General features: G+C 45.6%; 1 protein-coding gene across 1 annotated transcript in view; it reads left to right on the forward strand.

Moving 5' to 3' along the window:
- Window positions 1-5,940: 5,940 nt before the first annotated feature.
- Window positions 5,941-24,605, forward strand: part of ETAA1 (ETAA1 activator of ATR kinase) — a 30,647-nt gene continuing 11,982 nt past the window's right edge. The window contains exons 1-5 of the mRNA XM_073672175.1: window positions 5,941-6,302; window positions 10,858-10,998; window positions 11,511-11,587; window positions 20,976-21,082; window positions 22,279-24,062. Of these exons, the coding sequence (XP_073528276.1) occupies window positions 6,080-6,302; window positions 10,858-10,998; window positions 11,511-11,587; window positions 20,976-21,082; window positions 22,279-24,062 (2,332 nt within the window). The 5' untranslated portion in view covers window positions 5,941-6,079. The remainder of the gene's footprint in view (window positions 6,303-10,857; window positions 10,999-11,510; window positions 11,588-20,975; window positions 21,083-22,278; window positions 24,063-24,605) is intronic.

The following is a 24,605-nucleotide window of genomic DNA, read 5'->3' on the forward strand; positions in this document are numbered from 1 at the left end:
GCAGGAGCTAGTTTCATGCACTATAGACGGTACTACCTGCACAGCTGTCACACCGTCTGTTCAGCGTGGATGGCCAGAGGACAGAGAGGAAGAGAGCATGGTCAGTCATCCTCTTGGTGAGGACACGGAAGTCTTGCCTGTTAGTAGTCTGGCACGCATGGCTGAGTTTATGTTATGCTGCCTTTCCCATGACCCTCGCATTCTCAAAATTTTGGGTGACAGTCATTACTGGTTGGTGACACTTCTAGACCGATGCTACAAGGAGAACTTTATATCTCTTATTCCTGAGGCGGACAGGTCTACAAAAATGGGGCAGTACCAGAAGGCCCTTGTTGCGGAACTATTAAAAAAATTCCCATCTGAAAACGCTGGCGGCAGAGGGCACACTTCGTTGGACAACCAAGGAGTACAGACGAGAGAGACACAAATTCAATCCAGCAGAGGCAGGGGAACACTGTCAAAGTTCTGGTAGAGTTTTCTCAGACCCTCCCATTGCACAGGCCCTGAGGCGCGGGGTACTCTCACAAGGAGTGCAAAGTTTGGGAAGATGCTGAGGGAGTACCTTGCAGACCGTACCAACGTCCTCCGTGATTCCTTTGTGCTTTATAATTATTGGGTATCCAAGCTGGATACGTGGAATGAACTGTTTCTCTATGCCTTGGAGGTCCTGGCCTGCTGTGCCGCTAGCGTTTTTATCAGAGCGGGTTTTTAGTGCCGCTGGTAGAATTATAACAGATAAGCGCATCCGCCTGTCAACTGAAAATGCTGAAAGGCTGACTCTTATAAAAATGAACAAGGGCTGGATTGGGCCAGACTTCTCAATACAACCGAATGATGGCAGAGTAACATAAACTCAAATCCAGTGTCTTTTCTTGGGAGGTGTATTCCCATGCACCTTTTCACACCCACACATGGGTATACGCTTCCTGATTTTGGCTATTTGCTCTTGTCCTCCTCCTTCTCCTCATACTCCACCACCATATCACCAGGGTGATCGTGGTCCGTGATGCAACACCCACATAGTTTTTTTAAAGGGTGTTTATGATGCCCGTAAAAAAAATTTTTTATACAGTATGTTCATGTATACCCCCCAGGGATAAAAGTTTGTCAGCCCATACACTTGTGCATGGGCATTACAAGTATAGGAGGCCCGCTCCTTTCTAATGGGAACATTTTTTTATGAGGCCCTCCTCCACGTCTCTTCCAAGGGGCATTGAAGTGCCTCCAAATTTTTGGCATCCCTTGCATTCAATGCATAGGCCAACACTATGGGAGACTCTCTCCTTTCTAATGGGAACTTGTCGTTACTGTGGCCCTGCTCTATGTGTCTTTCAGAGTCCCTCCATCATCAATGAAACAGGATGTGTCTGATGAGGTGTCACACACCACATTGGCAGATAAGGTTGTAAAATGTTAAAATGACATTTCCCGGTGAACGCATTTGCCTTAAAAAATAACGTAAAAAAAAAAAAAACAGTAGGATCTTTCTTTAGTATAAAAACAGCGTCACCAATTTAACAACAATGTAATCACATTGTTCAGCTCATGCACCTCCTCCTCCATCTCCGAAATGACTACATCAGTCACAAGCTGACAGCACTGCCTTGGCCAAGCGGCAACAGGCTGTGCAGAAGATAACATGCTTAATGCTTAATTGACAAACCGCCCAGCGCTGCAGAGTTGTTGAAAGCTGTAACACAACAGCCTGATCTGTGGCTCTCACAGCTGAACATACAGCCAGGCATGGTCGTGTGTGACATTGGGCGGAACCTGGTGATGGAGAAATGATAGCCGGAGTAGATACGGTTTCCCTCTATGCCAGTCCTTTCACTGAGCTAAAGAATATGGCTGTGGTGAAATACAACCACCACTGAGAAGCAGTGTCAGTGAAATACATTGTGCCCACCAGAGGATTTGATTCTGAGGGCTCATCTTTCTCCCCCGCTCAGCAGCTGCAAAGTTAGCGCTATCATGAACTCTCCTGATGTAGAAGCCAGGGCACACCATAGGATTCTCTGGTGGGACTGTTCAACCCTGCCGAGAAGCAGTCCTGGCTAAGAAAAGTGTGTGGGAAGGTTCCCGGACACTCTATGGCTGCTTTTTTACTAAGGTGGAAACCCAGGCAAACACGGGGAGAACATACAAAATCTTTGCAGATGTTGTCCTTGCTGGGATTTGAACCCAGGATCCCAGCGCTGAAAGGCTTCAGTGCTAACCACTGATCCAATGTGCTGTCGCTCCCCCTCTGATATCTAACAGGCTGGAGAAACTTGCACCTACTGCCACTCTATCTTCAGCTCCTGTGTGACAAAATGTATTTGGGCAGCCACTCAGTCTACCAAATAAAATTCCTAAGAAGGAAATTGGGGAAGGCTTCACTACTGGTACTGGGGGCAGTGCTAATACCATGGCGCCATACCATAGCTTATTGGAAATATTCCAGGCTGGTAGGAGGCAAGCAGATTCGCACAGAAATGTACCAGCAGTAATGTTCAGGGACCCGCGCTTGTAGAAGGAGGAGACAACACCGGGAGAAATAGTGGCGGCTAAGGACCGAGTATGGACACGAGGCATGAGGTTGTGAAAAGCTCCCGCCTCCATGAGCCTAAAAGGCCACATTTCAAGTGAAAGCAGCTTTAGAGGACTTCCTGGGAGAAATGACAGCTGGGTAGATATGGTTTCCCAAGTCCTTTCACCAAGCTAAAGAATATGCCTGTGGTGAAATACAACTCAGCAAAAAAAAGCTGTTGACTGGCTCCGTACCATCCCTGGCCACATTCACCTGTCCACGTGTTTGTGGTTAGGCAGTCCTTCCCAATAAGTGCACTGGGGAGGGCACGGGTAATGTTGTGGGACCCGTGCTTGTGGAAGGCGGAGATGACACCGGGAGAAACAGCGGCGGCTGGAGACCGAGTATGGACACTCGGCTCCAACTGGAATGATGTTATGAAAAGCTTCCGCCTCCACGAGCCTAAAAGGCCACATTTCAAGTGCAAGCAGCTGTCAAAAATTTGGCAGTATAGTATTGCAGCCTGTGGGAGGGTGGGTGGCTGGCTGCATACTTGCGCTTGCATTCCAAGGAATGGGGTAGGGACAACTGAACGCTGCAGTGGGACAAGGACGTGGACGGTGATTGTTGAAAGTCTGCAACGACAGGTGCATGGCGGGAGGCATCTTCGCATGCGCCAAGGATCATTTATGATGGGCACACTTCTAGGCAGTGACCTGGGAGTCAGAGATGCTTTCATAGGTCTTCCCCATGCTTTTCCCATGTCTCTTCAGCACTGTATGCATGTGTCTGATGATGTGTCACACACCACATGGCCAGATAAGTTTGTAAAATATTAAAATGACATTTCCTGGTGAATGCATTTGTCTTGGTTGAAAGCAATGCAAAAACGCATCAAAAACGCTACATGTGAACATAGCCCAAGGTGTGGAGGAGTATTTTTGATTTTGGTTATTTATTTTGCTTTATATACAAGTCATTACCTTTACATACAACCATTACTTAAAAAACCATCCCTCGACCAGAACTGCACAGCCAACTACAGACCTGTTTCCAATCTTCCCTTTATCTCTAAACTCCTGGAACGCCTGGTCCACTCCCGTCTAATCCGCTATCTCTCAGACAACTCTCTTCTTGACCCTTTACAATCTGGTTTCCGCTCTTTACATTCTACTGAAACTGCCCTCACTAAAGTCTCTAATGATCTACTAACAGCTAAATCTAATGGTCACTACTCCCTGCTGATTCTCCTGGATCTCTCTGCAGCATTCGACACTGTGGATCACCAGCTCCTCCTCACTATGCTCCGCACTATTGGCCTCAAGGACACAGTTCTCTCCTGGTTCTCCTCTTATCTCTCTGACCGCTCCTTCTCTGTGTCTTTTGCCGGCTCCTCCTCCTCCCTACTTCCTCTTACTGTCGGGGTTCCTCAAGGATCAGTCCTAGGCCCCCTTCTTTTCTCCTTATACACCGCTCCTATTGGACAAACAATCAGTAGATTCGGTTTTCAGTACCATCTCTATGCTGATGACACCCAATTATACACCTCTGCTCCGGACATCACCCCTGCATTACTACAAAAGACCAGTGATTGTCTTTCTGCTGTGTCTAACATTATGTCCTCCCTCTACCTAAAACTGAATCTGTCAAAAACTGAACTACTCGTCTTTCCTCCCTCCATTAATCTACCTGTGCCCGATATTGCCATCTCCATTTGTGGCTCAACCATTACTCCCCAGCTACAAGCCCGCTGTCTTGGGGTCATTTTTTATTCAGATCTTTCTTTCACTCCTCACATCAAATCACTCGCTCGTTCATGTCATCTACACCTCAAAAACATCTCAAGAATCAGGACTTTTCTCACCTTTGACTCGGCAAAATCTCTTACTGTCGCTCTTATTCATTCTCGTCTTGACTATTGCAACGCTCTACTACTCGGTCTCCCTCTTACTAAACTCTCCCCTCTCCAATCCGTCCTGAATGCAGCAGCCAGGATCATATTCCTCTTCCCTGTGCCAGTCATTGCATTGGTTGCCCATCCAATATAGAGTTCGTTTTAAACTTATCACGCTTACCCACAAAGCGCTCCATGCTTCAGTACCCCCCTACATCTCCTCCCTTGTCTCAGTCTACCACCCTACACGTGCCCTCCGTTCTGCAAATGACTTGAAACTAAAATCCTCCATAATCCGAACTTCCCACTCCCGTCTCCAAGATTTCTCGCGTGCTGCGCCAATTCTCTGGAATGCACTACCCAGGACAGTTCGATTAATTCCCAATACCCACAGTTTCAAGCGAACCCTAAAAACACATTTCTTTAGACTGGCGTATCACCTAAACACACTCTGTCCATCCCAGCTTTCCCCCATATTAAAATCTTCTTCAACTTCGGGTTCAAACCAACCATGCACATAAAAGCCTCTGTCAGGACTGCACACATACTGGCTGGCGACCAGTCCATGTATTATTATTTATCCTATTCAGTATATCAAGGCTGCATTATACAATATATGTACTTTTTACCTTTTGTGTCTCCCCCACTTCCTCATAGACTGTAAGCTCGCGAGCAGGGCCCTCACTCCTTTCGATATGAGATATGCTTATTCTGTATTGTCTGTATAAGTCCCCCCTAAAATTTGTAAAGTGCTGCGGAATATGTTGGCGCTATAAAAATAAACTATTATTATTATTATTATAAAAATAAACTATTATTATTATTATTATTATTATTACCTTTGAATGGTTGTTCCTTAACATATTTCCCAGGAAAATCCATTTTGGTTTTGTTTTTGTATGTTTTATTGTGAGTCCGTAAAAGTGGCGTAATACCTCTGACAACGTTGTTGACAACAGTGACCAGGGAGTCAGAAATGCTTACAGGGGTCTTTCCCATGCTGTTCCCATGTCATTTGAGCACTGTTCCCATCGATTTGGGCAATTTTTAGGCCCTCTGCAGACTGCCGGGGGAGCGGCCTGAAAAATGTTTGAGTTTCCCATAGACTTACATTGGGCTCGTTGCTTGGGTCGAGCACCCTTCCAATTTGCTCGACCCAAGCATTTTAGTGCTCGCTCATCACTATATAACATCATTATGCTACCACTGATTTTCATGAAAACAGCTTGTTAGTGATGCACATTGCAGATGCACATTGCATCACTAACAACGCTATGGGGGCAGTCTAGAGGGCAGCTAGGACGTGACAGGTTCCCTTTAAAATAGAAAGGTATGGATGTCAAAAAACATAAATAAGGTGCGGTTAATCTACAGAATAGGTCTGTGCAGACAGGCTGCTGACAAAACGCAAGCACTGCCGTTCACTGGACCGACACAGCCCAGTCCGGCAGCGACAGAGTTACCGGCCGGCTTCCGCCGCGCTGCGCTCTATGTACGATCTATTCTCCACAGCGCACCGGTCACATGACAGAGCTGCCCAATCACATCCCTCTCCCGACTAACCAATCAGAGCTCCGTTCCAGGCAAGATGGCGGCGCCGTTGTAGTGGGCCTCGGTGTTATACCGCGTAATTATTACATTAACGGACAGCCCCGAATTACTAGCATCCCGGGGACATGACGAGCCGGAGGAGGCAGCTCAGGGATAGGTCCCGGCATATATGTGAGGAGGATGGGGACCTCGGAGAACGGAAAGTCGCCAAAGACCGAGAGAGCGACTGTGACAGGGAGACTCCACAGAAGCCCGGCAAGAAGCTGCCCCGCACTACGAGGGCCGGAGCCGCCCGCCTGTCCGCTCACACCTCCGCGTCTGTGTCTGCTGGGAGCCAGAGAGAAGAGGGTAAACCTGTGAGCAGCTGTGGGGGAGGGGAAGAAGGGGGCGTCACCGGTCACCTGTGCACAAGCCAGTGTACCCCCCAGTATGCCACCAGTGTGTACCCAGCATACCACATGTGTACCCAGTATAACACCAGCTTACCACCAGTGTGTACCCAGCATACCACCAGTGTGTACCCAGCATACCACCAGTGTGTACCCAGCATACCACCAGTGTGTACCCAGCTTACCACCAGTGTGTACCCAGTATACCACATGTGTACCCAGTATAACACCAGCATACCACCAGTGTGTACCCCCAGTATGCCACCAGTGTACCCAGTATAACACCAGCACACCACCAGCGTGTACCCAGCACACCACCAGCGTGTACCCAGCACACCACCAGCGTGTACCCAGTATAACACGAGCATACCACCAGCGTGTACCCAGTATAACACGAGCATACCATCAGTGTGTACCCAGCATACCACCAGTGTGTACCCAGTATAACACGAGCATATCACCAGTGTGTACCCAGTATACCACCATGTACCCAGTATGCCACCAGTGTGTACCTAGCATACCCAGTGTACCACCAGTGTGTACCGAGTATACCACCAGCGTACCCAGTATACCAACAGTGTTTACCCCCAGTATACCACCAGTGTGTACCCAGCATACCAGTGTGTACCCCCAGTATACCACCAGTGTGTACCCCCAGTATACCACCAGTGTGTACCCCCAGTATACCACCAGTGTGTACCCCCAGCATACCACCAGTGTGTGCGCAGTATACCACATGTGTACCCAGCATACCACCAGCGTGTACCCCCAGTATGCCACCAGCATACCCATTATACCCCCAGTGTGTACCACCAGTGTGTACCCCCAGTATGCCACCAGTGTGTACCCCCAGTATACCACCAGCGTGTACCCAGCATACCACCAGTGTGTACCCAGTATAACACCAGCATACCACCAGTGTGTACCCAGTATACCACCAACGTGTACCCAGTATGCCACCAGTGTGTACCCAGCGTACCGAGTATACCACCAGTGCGTACCAATTATACCACCAGCATACCACCAGTGTACCCAGTATATCAACAGTGTGTACCCCCAGTATACCACCAGTGTGTACGCAGTATACCACATGTGTGTACCCAGCATACCACCAGCGTGTACCCCCAGTATGCCACCAGCATACCCATTATACCACCAGTGTGTACCACCAGTGTGTGTACCCAGTATACCACCAGCGTGTACCCAGTATACCACCAGTGTGTACTCATTCCAAATCCCAATATAAACACAGTATGTACCCAGTATAATCCCAGTATATAACTAGTATAAACCCAAAGTACCCATTACAATCCTCAATCTAAACTCATTGTACCCCAAGTATACACTCAATAAACGTAGTACAACCCCAGTATAACACCAGTATAGTGCTCATGTACATGTCTGCTGTGTAAAGCCCCCTAGAATGATGTATCAGCTCTGAGTTGTCCTTTCTGGGAAAGCTGGGTGCCGTCTAATGTATTCCCCAGCTTTCCCAGACTCCTGATGGATACAGATATCTGCACGCGGGTCGGATACGCAGCAGATTTATTGCAATTTCCAGGAAGACGTGTGTTGTTTTGTTTTGTTTCTTTCCTGTTTGTGACAAAAACTGACCTCTGGATGACGTCTCAGGGAATGATGAAAACTGTGAGAGGAAGGTTAAGAGCCACAAGTAATTTTTGTTGTGGATTTCTCTCAGATCTACAGCAAAATTCACTGATTCTGCTCTGATTCTCGAGGTTTTGCTATGTGGGTAATTTGCAGCCCGATTGACCCGTATGGACTTAAACTGGAAATACACAGGAGATAACTGTCGGCCATTGGTTCGACAAACCACTCTCCTGAGTCCCCCACACAGATAAGCGGTGCAGCTCGGCCGATTGGTCATGTGTTTTCAGCAAGGAGAATTATTGAGCTTACAAAAATCGTGTGGCCTCTTTGATCGTCCTATTCCCTGTGCTGTGGTTTCCGTTCTTGTCCATAACGATTGGCCATTTATAGTCCAGTAATAGGTAGCCAATAATTTAATTTGGTCATGATATCTTGCATATAATTATACGGATTATACCTCTACTGTTCCTATGAATCATCTTTATCTGCTAGTCCTTAGGCACATTTTTTTTTTTTTTTTTAGTAAGTCCTGGATATACCCTTTAAAGAGTACCTGTCATTTTAATTTTTATTGCATAAGTCAATAGTATACGTGAAAATAAGCAACTTTGGATCATATTTTATAAAAATCTGCTTCCTTCTCCTGGACTGATCATTTATTTTTAAATTCTCTATTTCTGGTAAAATGTCTACTCAGCGAAGACAGATTTTTAAATTACTGAGATAAACTCTCAGAATAGCAGCATTTTGGATGGAGCTCACCTGCGCTGCATTTTGGATGGAGCTCACCTGCGCTGCATCCAAAGCACTGCGTTCTACGATACAAGCACAGTGGATGGATTTATAGAAATCCCACACCCGCTGTGCTTCTATTTGACACTGCTTAGACTCCCCCCAATGTGGATTTAACGGGATGCGTTAAATACACATTGTTCAATGAATACATGCAGATTTAACTGCGTGATTGAACGCAGCGTTTTGGAGGCATCAAAAATACACAGGGTCCAAAACGCTGCTATTTCCTGATTGTGTGCACACAGCCTTATCTGTAGCAAGTAGTAGTGTCTACTTCTCTATGGAGTGGAGGAGGAGGGAGTAGCTAGAAGCAGATCTCCTGTCTCTTCATCCCTCTTCCATCTGTATAGAATCTTATCAGTAGCAGCTGCCATCTCCCATCTCAGTAATGTAATAATCTGTCTTCACTGAGTACAGATTTTACCTGTGAATTGAGAATTTTGAAAATAAAAAAATCAGTCCTGGCAGAAAAAGAAGCAGCTTTCTCTGATAAGATATATTACAAAGTTTCTCATTTTCACTTGTACTATTGATTTATGAAATAAAAATTAAAACCACGGTCACTCTTTAAGCATTGACACTCCTATATGATACAGACCATGCTTAAATTGCAATACCTATCCCGACCGCAGGTCTCCTGATCTGAACAAGCCGCCTCACAGGCATTTATGTGGCTGTTCGTTCAGATCAGAAGACCTGAGGTTGAGCCAGGAATTGTGGTCAGGGCACTGGCCTGCCGATGTGTTGTGAACGTGACCTTAGGCATCATTCCACTGTGAAAGGTTATAGATCATTGATTGTAGTCACGGCCTGTGTTCTTCAGAAAATACTTAATAGGGCATTTCCATCCTGATTGCTACACATCTAACGCCTGGCACTGTCTGTTATGATGGGATCAGCTACTAAACCCGCACAAGCCTTTCATAGAAATGTTGGGGTTGATTAAGCAAACAGTTTGGAACAGAATTCTGGAGTGAAACTGTTTAGAATTTCGCTATTTTTTTGCAGCGCTCCTAAGTTACGCAAAAGTTTTGCAGATTTTCTCCTTCTTGTGCCATCCTCAGCCAGCTCCGGCAGCTTTTGAAAAGTGGGAGCGCAGCCAACAAATTCATCGTAATTCATGCCGCGAAAGTGGTGTAAATTGCTACAAAAATGTGCTGCAGTAATGCTGAGTAATGCGAACACCTCTTAATAAACTTGGCACATCTTAGGGCTCATTCACACGTCAGTTTTTCATGAGTTCTAGCTGTGTTTTCATGGATAGAACTCGTACCTATTATAGTAAATGGGACTGTTCACATGTTTGATTGGTCCACTCAAAATCTTAGAGACGTGCCCGATATTGATGTGAGTGTAAGGTCAAAATTAGCAATGCAAGTCTATGGATGTGTAGAATAATCGGACAGCACTCGAATGCCACCCAAGTGCTGTCCGTATTTCATAATCTGCTAGATAGGAGAAAGTAGAGAAACCTTTTTTTATTTTCCTCATTCTGGAAAAACTGATGTAACTGTGACCAAACTCTGATGACACTGAACAAAACCATTGATCGAACCAGAACCATTTTTTTACGAAAAAATAAAAGAAGACGTCTAAATGAGCCTTACTCTAACCGATTCTTCATCATGATTAGTATACAAAATGCTTGCTGTATTGGTACCATTATATTATAGTTGTATAATAGGCAGTATGGTGGCTCAGTAGTTAGTACTGTTGCTTTACAGCACTGGGGTCCTGGGTCCAAATCCCACCAAGGACAACATCTTCAAGGAGTTTGTATGTTCTCCCCTTGTTTGCTTGGGTTTCCTTCTGTTTCCTTCGACACTTCAAAGACATACTGATAGGGAATTTAGATTGTGAGCCCCAATGGGGACAGTGATGATGATGTTATATAAGTGAGCATAATAAATAGGCTGTGGATACTAGATTTCTGAAGATGCAATTTGTTCTGATTGGTATAACTGAACTTGGGAAGGAATTTTCCCTCTTATTGGCATCTGCCTTATAAGAATTTTTAACCAACTTGTGTCTTATTTTCAATCTTATCAGCTCTGCAACCCATATTTCACTTTTTTTTCATACTCATTCGTCTACTTTTAATCCTTCAGAACCAGGTACAAACAAGAAGACTCCCCAGCAATTCCCCAGATGTAAGCCGTGGACATCCTCCATCAATTCTCCATCGAATGATACTGATCAGCAGCAGGACATTTTCTGGGACCCTCATTCACCAACAAGTTTTAAATTAGGTAACAGGAATTGTAACATTACTATTACACGCTGCGTAAAAATCCATGTGGAAATTGACCTGTGGTGCAGATTTTAATTCACGCTTTTGATATTCACCGCAGATTTCACCCTTGAAATCCATAAAGAAGCCTGTAACAAATCCACATGTAACTCATGTAACTTTTAGACTTTGTTCTTCATACTTTGTAGGCAATTTAGTCAGACAGGGTTTGGTCAGATTTGTTACAATGTGAATAAAGCCTTACCAGAGGGAAGCGCCTTGGTTTTCTCTGCCATACTGTGCAGTCAGTATTGATTGTGGTAGATGAGAGATTATGCGACAGAGAGCAGAGTTTCTACTGATTTCCATCCATAGTAGTAGAAATACAGCCAAGACAGCAAGGTCACTATGGCATATATGTACATTTATTGGTAAGAAGAACCTTCTGATTGTGATGTAAATGTCCTTATATTGGAAAAGGATATGAGCGTCCTAATATGTATGATTTTAATTCTTAATTTTTTTTTGCAGAAAATGGAAGAAAGAAACTGGCTGCAAATAAATGTATGGTTGACATATCGGATATAGTTAATAGAATTGCCCCAAAGGTAACTAACTGATTGTTCAGTTTTTAAGGTTGAAGGTAGACGTAGAGGTTGTCCACTACTTTTACATTGATGTCCTATCCTTACTATAGGTCTTCATTGTCTGATCAGTTGGGTTCCGGCACCTGGCACACACCCCTCCCCAAATCAGCTGTTATCGGCCAGAAATACTCACTTGGGGAGCTGGCTGTCTTCTGATAGTGGCTGAGGCTTAGTACTACACATCCTCCTCCTATTCAAATCAGGAGGATGTGTAGTGTAGTACCCTGCGGCGGCCCCATGCTGAGCGCAGGGACATCTCCGGTCATGTGACTGTGTCGGCACAATACTTACCCCTCCCCGTGCCTCCGCAGCGTCTTCCGCGTCCTCTGACTGTGACGTCTCAGGTCAGAGGGCGCTGTGATATGTTTACACCGCGCGCGATCTCTCCTGAGCTGTCACAGCGCGAAGATGCTTGCGATGCTGGAGTCCGATCAGCATCAGGTAACAAGTGAGGTGAGTATTTGATTTTTTTTTTTTATGTATGGGGGCATGGGGCATTATATGGTGGGGGGAGAGTGGGTGTGATATCCTACATGGGGCATTATATGGGGGGGGTGACATACTGCATGGGGCATTATAAGAGGGGAAGGGGGGAAGTGACGTCCTGCATGGGGCATTATAAGGGAGGGGGGTGTGACATACTGCATGGGGCATTATATGGGGGGGTGACATACTGCATGGGGCATTATAAGAGGAGGAGGGGGGAAGTGACGTCCTGCATGGGACATTATAAGGGAGGGGGGTGTGACGTCCTGCATGGGGCATTATAAGGGAAGGGGGTGTGACATCCTGCATGGGGCATTATAAGAGGGGGAGGGGGGAATTGACATCCTGCATGGGGCATTATATTGGGGAGGGGGGAATTGACATCCTGCATGGGGGCATTATATGGGGGTGTGTGACATCCTGCATGGGGCATTAGAAGAGGGGAAGGGGGGAAGTGACATCCTGCATGGGGCATTATAAGAGGAGAAGGGGGGAACTGACATCCTGCATGGGGCATTATAAGGGAGGGGGGAAGTGACATCCTGCATGGGGCATTATAAGAGGGGGAGGGGGGAAGTGACATCCTGCATGGGGCATTATAAGGGAGGGGGGAAGTGACATCCTGCATGGGGCATTATAAGGGAGGGGGTGTGACATCCTGCATGGGGCATTATAAGAGGGGGAGGGGGGAATTGACATCCTGCATGGGGCATTATAAGAGGGGGAGGGGGGAATTGACATCCTGCATGGGGCATTGTAAGGAGGGGGGTGTGTGACCTCCTGCATGGGGCATTATAAGGGAGGGGGTGGTCTGACATACTGTATGGGGCATTGAAAAGGGGGGAAGTGACATCCTGCAAGGGGCTTAATATGGGGGGGGAGGTGACATCCTGCATGGGGCATTTTATGGGGGGGTAGAGGTGACATCTTGCACAGGGCATTAAAAGGGGGGTGTCATCCTGCATGGGGCATTATAAGGGGGAAACAGCCTGCATGGAGCGTTACATGGGGGCCAATATTCTGTATGGAGTATTATATGGGGGTCAGTATTCTGTATGGAGCGTTATATGGGGGACAGTATCCTGTATGGAGCGTTATATGGGGACCAGTATCCTGTATGGAGCATTATATGGGGACCAGTATCTTGTATGGAGCATTATAAGGGGGTCAGTATCCTGTATATGGAGCATTATATGGTGCCCATAATACTGTATGGAGGACTATACTGTCCGGTCTGCACTGTGCGCTGTGAGGATTCGCCGGTTTCTGAGCTATTGTAGAATTTACAATAGATATCGCTCGTGTAATGGGGCATTATAAGGGGGGGAACAGCCTGCATAGAGCGTTATATGGGGGCCAATATTCTGTATGGAGCGTTATATGGGGGCCAATATTCTGTATGGAGCGTTATATGGGGGTCAGTATTCTGTATGGAGCGTTATATGGGGGGCAGTATTCTGTATGGAGCATAATATGGGGGCCAGTATTCTGTATGCAGTTTTATATGGGGACCAGTATCCTGTATGGAGCGTTATATGGGGACCAGTATCCTGTATGGAGCATTATATGGGGGCCAGTATCCTGTATGGAGCGTTATATGGGGACCAGTATCCTGTATGGAGCATTATAAGGGGGTCAGTATCCTGTATATGGAGCATTATATGGTGCCCATAATACTGTATGGAGGACTATACTGTCCGGTCTGCACTTTGCGCTGTGAGGATTCGCCGGTTTCTGAGCTATTGTAAAATTTACAATAGATATCGCTCATGTAATGTAAGTGAAATCCTTGGCCTTGACATATATATATATATATATATATATATATATATATATATATATATATATATATATATATATATATATATATATATATATATATATATATATATATATATATATATATATATATATATTTCTCTGTGGTATCTGTGCATCATGAATCATGGTATGTGTTAAAGGGGCCCACTGAAACTCTGTCGCCCAGGGCCCACAAAAACCTGGAGCCGGCCCTGGGGGTAAGTACAGTATAACAAGTTTTATTTTTCTTAAATACAATTAATTAACTAGGAGTGGGGGGAATCAGGGATGCACGGGGGGATGAGATATGCACGGGGGGGGGGGCCCTTCATGCCCCCTATGAAGGGCAGGGGGGGGGCCCAAAAAAATTCTTGCACAGGGGCCCACTACAGTCTGTGTCCGCCCCTGCATTATACTGTATGGAGAACTATGTGAGGCCCATTATACTGTATGGAGGACTATGTGGGGCCCATTATTCTGTATGGATGACAATGCGGGGCGCATTATTCTGTATGGAGGACTATGCGGGGCCCATTATACTGTATGGAGGACTTTGCGGGGCCCATTATACTGTATGGAGGACTATGCGGGGCCCATTATTCTGAATGGAGGACTATGTGGGGCCCATTATTCTGAATAGAGGACTATGTGGGGCCCATTATTCTGAATAGAGGACTATGTGGGGCCCATTATTCTGAATAGAGGACTATGTGGGGCCCATTATTCTGTATGGAGGACTGTGTGGGGCCCATTATTCTGTATGGAGGACTATGTGGGCCCATTATTCTGTATGGAGGACTGTGTGGGTCCCATTATTCTGTATGGAGGACTATGTGGGCCCATTAGTCTGTATGGAGGACTGTGTGGGTCCCATTATTCTGTATGGAGGACTGTGTGAGCCCATTATTCTGTATGGAGGCCTATGTTAGGCCCATTATTCTGTATGGAGGACTATATGGGGCCCATTATACTGCATGGATCACTGTGTGGGTTCCATTATACTGTATACTGATTGGCCTGCGACTTTGTCCAAGTTTTTCATTTTGGACCTCTGTGTGTTTGAGTTTGACAGAGAAAGGCAAAAACCTCATGAGGCAGATGCTAATTGCACCATAATAATGGAAAAATTCCCTCCCTCCAGACTGGTTCCCTGGATCAATGTCTCATCACAGAATCTAGTTCCTATATCCTGTAATATTATACTTTTCAAGAAAGGTATCCAGACTCTTCTTGTACTTTTGTAGTGAACCAACCATTATAACATCATGTGGCAGAGAGCTCCATAGTCTCACTGCTCTTACAGTAAAGAATCCGCCTCTGTGATCATGATTACATCTTCATTCCTCTAGACGTAGATGATGCCCCCTTGTCACTGTTACAGGTGTAGGTGTAAAAAGATAATTAAAAAAAGATCCCTGTACTGTCTCTTCATATATTTGTACATTCATACAAATATTCAAAATGCATATATTGTTCAACCTAGCTGGAGACATGACAATATCATTCTACCCATTAACAGTATCAGAAAGTTACATGCAGTGAACTAATCCATATATATTTCACTTGAACAAGCCACTTTGTACAATCCTCATGCATGTGCCATCCCTATTGGTTATGGTACATGGTTTATAATCTTTACTTCAATAAAAAGTGAATGGTTTTATATTGTTTTTGCTAGTGTTTTTTTGGATATTCTTTATCCAGGTGTAGGTTTATATATTTGTACATTGTAGTAAGATCGCCCCTAAGCCTTTTTTTTCCAAACTGGAATAACACCCAAGTTTGATAACTTGTCTTTTTTTAAATTTCAAAACTATTTTCCTAAAATCATCTGTTAGCAAATGTATAGGGCAGATTTACCATCTCTGTTGTGTGAGAATTTCAGCACTAGCTCCGGCCCAATCATTTTCGACACATTTATTAATCCGTTGTGCCAAAAAGAACAGATGTTGCCGCCTTGCTAAATATTTTGCAGACGTATCTAGATTAGAGACCTCGACTTTGTTGAGCCGTAAGATGTGACAAATTTATGATGTGACCACTTTTCAGGCACAAATTCCAGTCTAATGTATATCACACACAAGGTGGTAGTCTATAGGAAGCTAAAGAGCGCTAAATCTTAATTGTAAACCAATGTGATGGATTTTGGTACCTGACTGATCAATCTTTATGCTGGAAAATGTCCTCATCTTTATTAAATAGACAATACATAAAGATTTTGAAATCAGTGAAGGATCTCTGTATGAAATATTTCTACTCATTGGACCACGTATGAAAGAACCATTTGCACAAGTGTGAATATATATATATATATACACTAGCTATTGAACCCGTTCTACACCCGGGTGGCGAGCATTTTTATAGGTATATGGTCTCCCATGCTGGTATGTGCTGGCCCCCTCCTGATATTTGCGTTGCCCCCATCCTGTCTCCACCATCCTATCCTGGTATGCATGGCACCCCTCACCCCCAATCCTGGTATGCATGGCACCTCTCATCCCCAATCCTGGTATGCTTGGCACCCCTCATCCCCAAACCTGGTCTGCGTGGCACCCCTCATCTCAAATCCTGGTATGCGTGGCACCCCTCATCCCAAATCCTGGTAGGCGTGCCACCCCTCATCCCAAATCCTGGTATGCGTGCCACCCCTCATCCCAAATCCTGGTATGTGTGGCACCCCTCATCCCCAATCCTGGTATGCGTGGTACTCCTCACCCCTATCCCGGTATGCGTGGCACCCCTCACCCCCAATCCCGGTATGCGTGGCACCCCTCACCCCCAATCCCAGTATGCATGGCACCCCTCATCCCCAATCCCAGTATGCATGGCACCCCTCATCCTTATCCTGGTATGCATGGTGCCCCGCATTCCTATGCTGGTATGTATGGTACCCCTCATCCCTATCCTGGTATGCATGGTACCCCTCACCCCCCAATCCTGGTATGCATGGTCCCCTCACCCCCCAATCCTGGTATGCCTGGTACCCCTCATCCTGGTATGCATGGTCCCCTCACCCCCCCAATTCTGGTATGTGTGGTACCCCTCACCCCCCAATCCTGGTATGCATGGTCCCCCTCACCCCCCAATCCTGGTATGCGTGGCACCCCTCACCCCCCAATCCTGGCATGTATGGTACCCCTCACCCCCCCAATCCTGGCATGTATGGTACGCCTCACCCCCCAATCCTGGTATGCGTGGTCCCCTCACCCCCCAATCCTGGTATGCGTGGTCCCCTCACCCCCCAATCCTGGTATGCGTGGTCCCCTCACCCCCCAATCCTGGTATGCGTGGTCCCCTCACCCCCCAATCCTGGTATGTGTGGTACCCCTCATCCCCCAATCCTGGCATGTATGGTACCCCTCATCCCCCAATCCTGGCATGTATGGTACCCCTCACCCCCCAATCCTCGTATGCGTGGTCCCCTCACCCCCCAATCCTGGTATGCATGGTCCCCTCACTCCCCAATCCTGGTATGTGTGGTCCCCTCACTCCCCAATCCTGGTATGTGTGGTCCCCTCACTCCCCAATCCTGGTATGTGTGGTCCCCTCACTCCCCAATCCTGGTATGTGTGGACCCCTCACCCCCCAATCCTGGTATGTGTGACCCCCTCATCCCTTTCACGCTGTACACACATACAAAAAAATAAACACTGATACTCACCTTTCGTCTCTGTGCGCCAGCGCTGCTGCGTCCTGTCTGCCGGAGGCCGGGGGAGGAGTGCGGCGCTGGAGCACCGTGCTGTCCGGCGGCATTTTGCTGAAGACACACTGCAAATGTGCCTTCAGTAAAATGGCGCCGGATAGCGCTTTGCGCGTGCGCCGATCCGACACCTCACTCCTGCCCCGGTCTCCGGCGAAGAGAGGCGCCGTGGCAACGCTCCTCCTGGTCAGGTAAGTATGTAAGTATGGCGCCGGAGATCGCGGTATTCTTTCAGGTTCAGTGTCTACGCATACTGCGATCTGCAGCGCCATACACTCCTCTTACCTGTAACGGCTGGATGCCTGCTTCTGTCTGGAGCCAGACTGCGTAGGCGTGTCACGCTTGCACAGTCTATAAAGGCTTCAGACAGAGACACACATCCCCGGTTATATTATAGATAGATATATATACAGTACACACCTTCTCATTTAAAGATTTTTCTGTGTTTTCATGACTATAAAAATTGTACATTCACACTGGAGGCATCAAAACTATGAATTAACACATGTGGAATTATATACTTAACAAAAAAGTGTGAAACAACTGAAAATATGTTTTATATTCTAGGTTCTTCAAAGTAGCCACCTTTTGCTTTGATGACTGCTTTGCACACTCTTGGCATTCTCTTGATGAGCTTCAAGAGGTAGTCACCGGAAATGGTCTTCCAACAATCTTGAAGGAGTTCCCAGAGATGCTTAGCACTTGTTGGCCCTTTTGCCTTCACTCTGCGGTACAGCTTACCCCAAACCATCTCGATTGGGTTCAGGTCTGGTGACTGTGGAGGCCAGGTCATCTGGCGTAGCACCCCATCACTCTCCTTCTTGGTCAAATAGCCCTTACACAGCCTGGAAGTGTGTTTGGGGTCATTGTCCTGTTGAAAAATAAATGATGGTCCAACTAAACGCAAACCGGATGGAATAGCATGCCGCTGCAAGATGCTGTGGTAGCCATGCTGGTTCAGTATGCCTTCAATTTTGAATAAATCCCCAACAGTGTCACCAGCAAAGCACCCCCACACCATCACACCTCCTCCATGCTTCACGGTGGGAACCAGGCATGTAGAGTCCATCCGTTCACCTTTTCTGCCTCGCACAAAGACACGGTGGTTGGAACCAAAGATCTCAAATTTGGACTCATCAGACCAAAGCACAGATTTCCACTGGTCTAATGTCCATTCCTTGTGTTCTTTAGCTCAAACAAGTCTCTTCTGCTTGTGGCCTGTCCTTAGCAGTGGTTTCCTAGCAGCTATTTTACCATGAAGGCCTGCAGCACAAAGTCTCCTCTTAACAGTTGTTGAAGAGATGTGTCTGCTGCTAGAACTGTGTGTGGCATTGACCTGGTCTCTAATCTGAGCTGCTGTTAACCTGCGATTTTTGAGGCTGGTGACTCCGATAAACTTATCCTCAGAAGCAGAGGTGACTCTTGGTCTTCCTTTCCTGGGGTGGTCCTCATGTGAGACAGTTTCTTTGTAGTGCTTGATGGTTTTTGCAACTGCACTTGGGGACACTTTCAAAGTTTGCCCAATTTTTCGCACTGACTGACCTTCATTTCTTAAAGTAATGATGGCCACTCATTTTTCTTTACTTAGAATTTGTATTATGGCAAGAAAAAAGCAGCTAACAGTCTATTCAGTAGGACTATCAGCTGTGTATCCACCAGACTTCTGCACAACACAACTGATGGTCCCAACCCCATTTATAAGGCAAGAAATCCCACTTATTAAACCTGACAGGGCATACCTGTGAAGTGAAAACCATTTCCGGTGAATACCTCTTGAAGCTCATCAAGAGAATGCCAAGAGTGTGCAAAGCAGTCATCAAAGCAAAAGGTGGCTACTTTGAAGAACCTAGAATATAAGACATATTTTCAGTTGCTTCACAATTTTTTGTTAAGTATATAATTCCACATGTGTTAATTCATAGTTTTGATGCCTTCAGTGTGAATGTACAATTTCCATAGTCATGAAAATACAGAAAAATCTTTAAATGAGAAGGTGTGTCCAAACTTTTGGTCTGTACATATATATATATTATATGCTTAAAGTGAATGCACATACAATAAAACCCATTTTAGAAGAATGGTCCTCAGAAAGAAGATGTCACTTCGGACTATAAGATGCACCTTTTTGCCCCCAAATTTAGGAGGAAATTCGGGTGCGTCTTAAAGTCCGAATGTAGCTTACCGGGGGAGGGGAGTCCGGAGGCAGGGTTGACGCTGCAGGAAGACGGCGGCGGCAGGACTGAGGCGATGCTGTGGGTCTTGGGCTGGGAGGAGGGGGTTTCCTAGCAGTGCAAGGCAGGAGCCATTGATCTCCTGGCGGTGGGCTTCAGGAAAATGGCGCTGGTGACGGCGCATGCACAGATTTAGATCTCTGCTCAATGACTAGCCAAGATCTCAATCTGCGAATGCGCCCCCTTTGGCACCATTTTCCTTAAGCCCACCTCTTAGAAATCAATGACTCCTGCTTCACCCCGCTGTGACACCCCCTCCTCCCAGCCCGGGACCCGCAGTATTGCCTCCGTCCTGCCACCGCCGGCTTCCTGCAGCGACGACCCTTCTCCTGCCTCCTGTGAACCCTGCTCCACCCCCGCCCCCGGTAAGCTAAATTCGGACTATGAGATGGACCCCCATTTTCACATTAAAAATTATTTTTTTTTTCCTATTTGCCTCCTCTAAATTTGGAGTGCTTCTTCTAGTCCGAAAAATATGGTACATAATATATATATATGTATAGTCATTATATATTCAGCATCTGATTGGCCAGTGGAGCCTTGGGCTAAGATCTGGTCTGTTTTGGTCTGTTTCACAGTTTTGTCAACTGACTGGTCCATGGAATACAACAGGAGAATTCATTTACCTATTTGTCTTATAAATTCAGCAAAAGTAACAAATGTGGTGAATTATTTCTCCAATGCATCTCATTGGGCAGTGAATCAGCAAAATGCAAAATTTTCTTCATTTCCACCACAAAGAGCCTGAACAGCACTTCACAATACATACTGTTCTCGGTCAGCCATGTAACAAGATGCTCCTATGTATTATACAGCCCAGATAAAGGGAAAGGATTCTGCTGCTTCTAAAGAGTTATTCTAGAAAAGGAGGGCATGGCTGTGTACGAAAGGGGGGATATGCAGGACTTTCTAAAAAACAGGTGGTTGCTACTTACTTGCCTGTTTTGCCCGGCACCGTTCTTCCCCCGCTAAGCCCAACATAACATTTAATTTCCTTTTTGTGTGAACATGTGACGTGAGTGAAAATGTAAAAATCTTTTTTTTGAGTCTTGTTGTTTTCTACTAGTGTGTTGCAAATAATCTATTTTTTTTTAGATATCCACCCATTAAAGATTATTGTTATCTCTTTTAGAATGAAAAACCTTCAAGCTCAGATTCACCATACCTTGGTATTTGGATTGGAGAGGATGCTATACCCTGTACCCCGGTAGTAGCTCGAAGTAGAACTAGAATGCACAGGTACATATAAAGAGATTTCATTCACAGGAGAAACATCATGTAATAGAGCAGACATTGATCTTTTTCTATAAAGAAAAATAAGGTCTTGACCACACCTTCAGGATGTAGACTTGGATTCAGCCTCATCTAATCTGCTGATACCTGTCTGGAAAAAAAATCTGCGCAGATTTTTGTTTAGAGCTGAAAAAAAAATCATCTGTGAGAAGATTGATAATGTGCATTGTTCTCATGGATTCTACACAGAAGGATTTGTATTCCTCTTGTGGATCCCAGGGTCAGTCTTGGATTTCTTCACTGGATTACTTTGTAACATATGTGTTGGATTTCTCTTTGGCAGATCCAAGACACGTGAACTTGCCGTCAAACAGGACTCAAAAATTAGCAGGGGATTGTTATAACGAAAGAAAGTGTTACTTACCACTTGATTTCCCACTTGATTCATTGCTGCCACCCTTGTAGTCTCCACAATGACCAGAAGTGATGATGTCGCGACCATCAAGCACTTGGCCCCTGAGGTCAGGTTACTGGCAGGACGTCAATAATTCCTCCGGTGCAGTGGGGGAATTTTAATGATAAGTAACAAGAGTTCTTAAAAAAAATCATGGAAAACCACTTTAAAAAAGTGACCTCCCACCGTATCCCTAAAAAATGACTAAACATTTTTCCTTTCCCTGATGACCTGCCTTCTCTTCTGCTTCTGGTGTTCTGGTCCTCTTTAATGCAACATGGCTGGCGCAGAGTCATAGGGAGCAGAGTGGTATGTCTAAATCACTTCATCCTTTCATGTGTTGAGGGATGGACACAATGCTTATTACGTCACAATATCCATCCCTCAGCACACAAGGTGGGAGGCCCTCTCCATGCCACAGCACCAGCCATGTTGGACTGAAGAGCACTAGGAGCACAGTAGGAGACAGCAGAAGAACAACAGAGGTTATCAGGAAAAGTGACTAGACATGCACAGTAGGGATAGGGTGGACTGTAGAGGGTGTCCACTTTTGAGGACCGTCTCCTGTTTCTGTCCTGCCTGCTACCATATAGTGAATTGTAAGCACAGGACGTCCTCTTCTGCTCAGCAGGAGGTTCTTGTCCTCTTTCACCCACCAATCGGCCATCTCTAGCAGGCCTCTGCCAGCATATAATATTTCAAAGTATGTACATATTAATTTTTAAACTTTTTGGTCTCTTTGCTATAGGGCAAAGGTTTTACAAACAGAAGAAAAACTCATGAGATTGGCAAAGCAATTAGACAGTAATCTGGTGAGGCAAAAAGATCAAAACGAGGCACATTCAGCAAATTCAGAAGATGAAATGTTCAGTGAATGCAACGCTGTGAATGAAGATAACTCCTTCCTGGTGGACGTTCCTGGAGGAGATGATGTTACCGTGGGGCTGAAATCTGTTAGTCAGAGATCCCCAGCGCCACAGAGGAGCAGTCAGAAGTCTGTGGACCAGGATGCAGAAGCTGTTTTTAATGACTTGTTTGATTCATCGACGCAGAAGTACAGCGGCTTCTTAAGCCAAGGTTTATCCGACGTTTCTTCTCTCAGTGGGCAGGACGCTGCAGTAAATATGAGGAGCAATATCCGTGAAGAGATCGAGCACAGCAAGATGGAACTATGTTCTGAAAATTCTAAAAGATCAGAGCCGTGTAATGAAGCGTCAAAAATCTCCGCAAACGCAAATCAAGGTGTAAGAAAATGTCCTGAGCTGAACAATGATAAAGAGAAAGAAACCGTCCAGTCAGTTCTAGGAAGCCAAGATGACTTTGAGGATGACTGGGGAAATGATCTCCTTGAAGATGATTCTTTTATCATGCAGGTTACTCAAAATCCCGAACTAATTGCTACTCCTAAAAATAATATGCCACCTGATATACCTGTACACACCAGTGCACATCGTGCTGGAGGGGGGGTTAAAGTCACATCTATTCCGTCTTCTTATAGCAAGATTAATCATTTTAAGTTTGTGCCAAGGAAAGTAAATGGTGGATCTGAAGGAAAACCCAGTAAGTTATGTTGCACAGAAATGACTGGTGTTAATACATTTCAAAGTAACGCAAATAATTCAAAAGCCTTTTCTACTACTCGAACTCAGATGCCTTCCCGACCTCAGACAAATACAGGTGGTCAGATGTCAAAAAATAATGTTCAGAGCAAGGCACTTAGTACAAATAGCACTTTGATGAAATCCTCACAGAAATCATGTGTTCAAGCTGTGCCACAGACCAGGGCAACGAACGTTAAAGACTCCGTCCTGCATGATGAATGGGATGACCTTAAGTTCTCTGATGAAGTCCTCGATATGTTTTGTGAGTCCGATAGTCTATGGGAAGAGAAGGAAGATGATGATGATCTACTGTATCAAGTTTGTGATGATGTTGAAAGATTAACTCAAGCACAGGAATTCAATGAAGAAAACTGTAAGAAGGAAACTCCTCAGTTGCTAAATTTTACATGCCAAATGCTTGCCAAACAACCAAGCAGTCATCAAAGCAAGAATGGAAGTCCTGTGATTGCAAGCTCCTCTTTCGGGACAAATAAGTCAAATAACAGAGGGGTCTCTCCAACATCTTTCAGTGGAAATTGCTCAAACGCTTATCAAAACGGTTCTTTGCAAATGGCCACCCAGACTTCCAGCAGGTGTAAATCTGTACCGTCAGGAGGGGAGGGTAAAAATGTGCTTCTTACCAGCACTCAGAATCCAGGAAAGTCTCTGGCTATGACATGTGGTGGAACAAACCAAGCAGCACCTTCAAAGTATTCATTTACCAGAATAAAACCATCGCAGGCCTCCTCTATCCTCACAGCTCAGTCAGCTGGAAACTGGAGCACTCCCAAGGATCTTCGTCTGCAGAGTTTTGGTGACAGATTGCACAAGAGCGCTCCTGTTTTTCCCACTAACTCAGACAGTCGAAGCAAACCTCAGCCATCCTCAACAAAAAGGCATATTTCTATGTCGGCCATACAGTCTTCAAAAGGTATGGGGAGGAAAAAGAATCTAAGAGGGACCAATATGTTATATTTTGTGAATGCATATATGAAAAGTGCGGCTTGTGATTTCCAAAGTTACCATATTCCAAAAATGATTACATATACTGTACTGTACAAAAGTTTTAGAAAAAATGCTGCAATATAAGGATTAGTGATGAGCGAGCGTGCTCGTTTAACCCTTTAAACGAGCACACTCAGGAGCTTGCCGAGTATTTGTGGCGTGCTTGGCATCTATGTTTGTGCCACTGCGGCTGCATGTGTCACGGCTGATGGACAGCCATGACACATGCAGGGATTGCCTGTTTGTTAGGCAATCCCTACATGTGTCACTGCTGTCTAACAGGGTTAAACAAGCATGCTCGCTCATCACTAATAAGGATGCTTTAAAAATAGATTTTTTTATACTTTTACATTGATGGCCTATAAGTCATCAATGTCTGATCGGCTGGGGTCTGGAACCCCCGCCGATCAGCTGTTATTGGTGGTGTCGTCCGCCAACTGTAAGTACTCACTTGTCAAGCTGCTCCGTC

Source organism: Phyllobates terribilis, unplaced genomic scaffold, assembly GCF_046119375.1.
Source record: "Phyllobates terribilis strain yellow unplaced genomic scaffold, ASM4611937v1 Scaffold_3__8_contigs__length_932513732, whole genome shotgun sequence".
Classification (NCBI taxonomy): Eukaryota; Metazoa; Chordata; class Amphibia; order Anura; family Dendrobatidae; genus Phyllobates; species Phyllobates terribilis.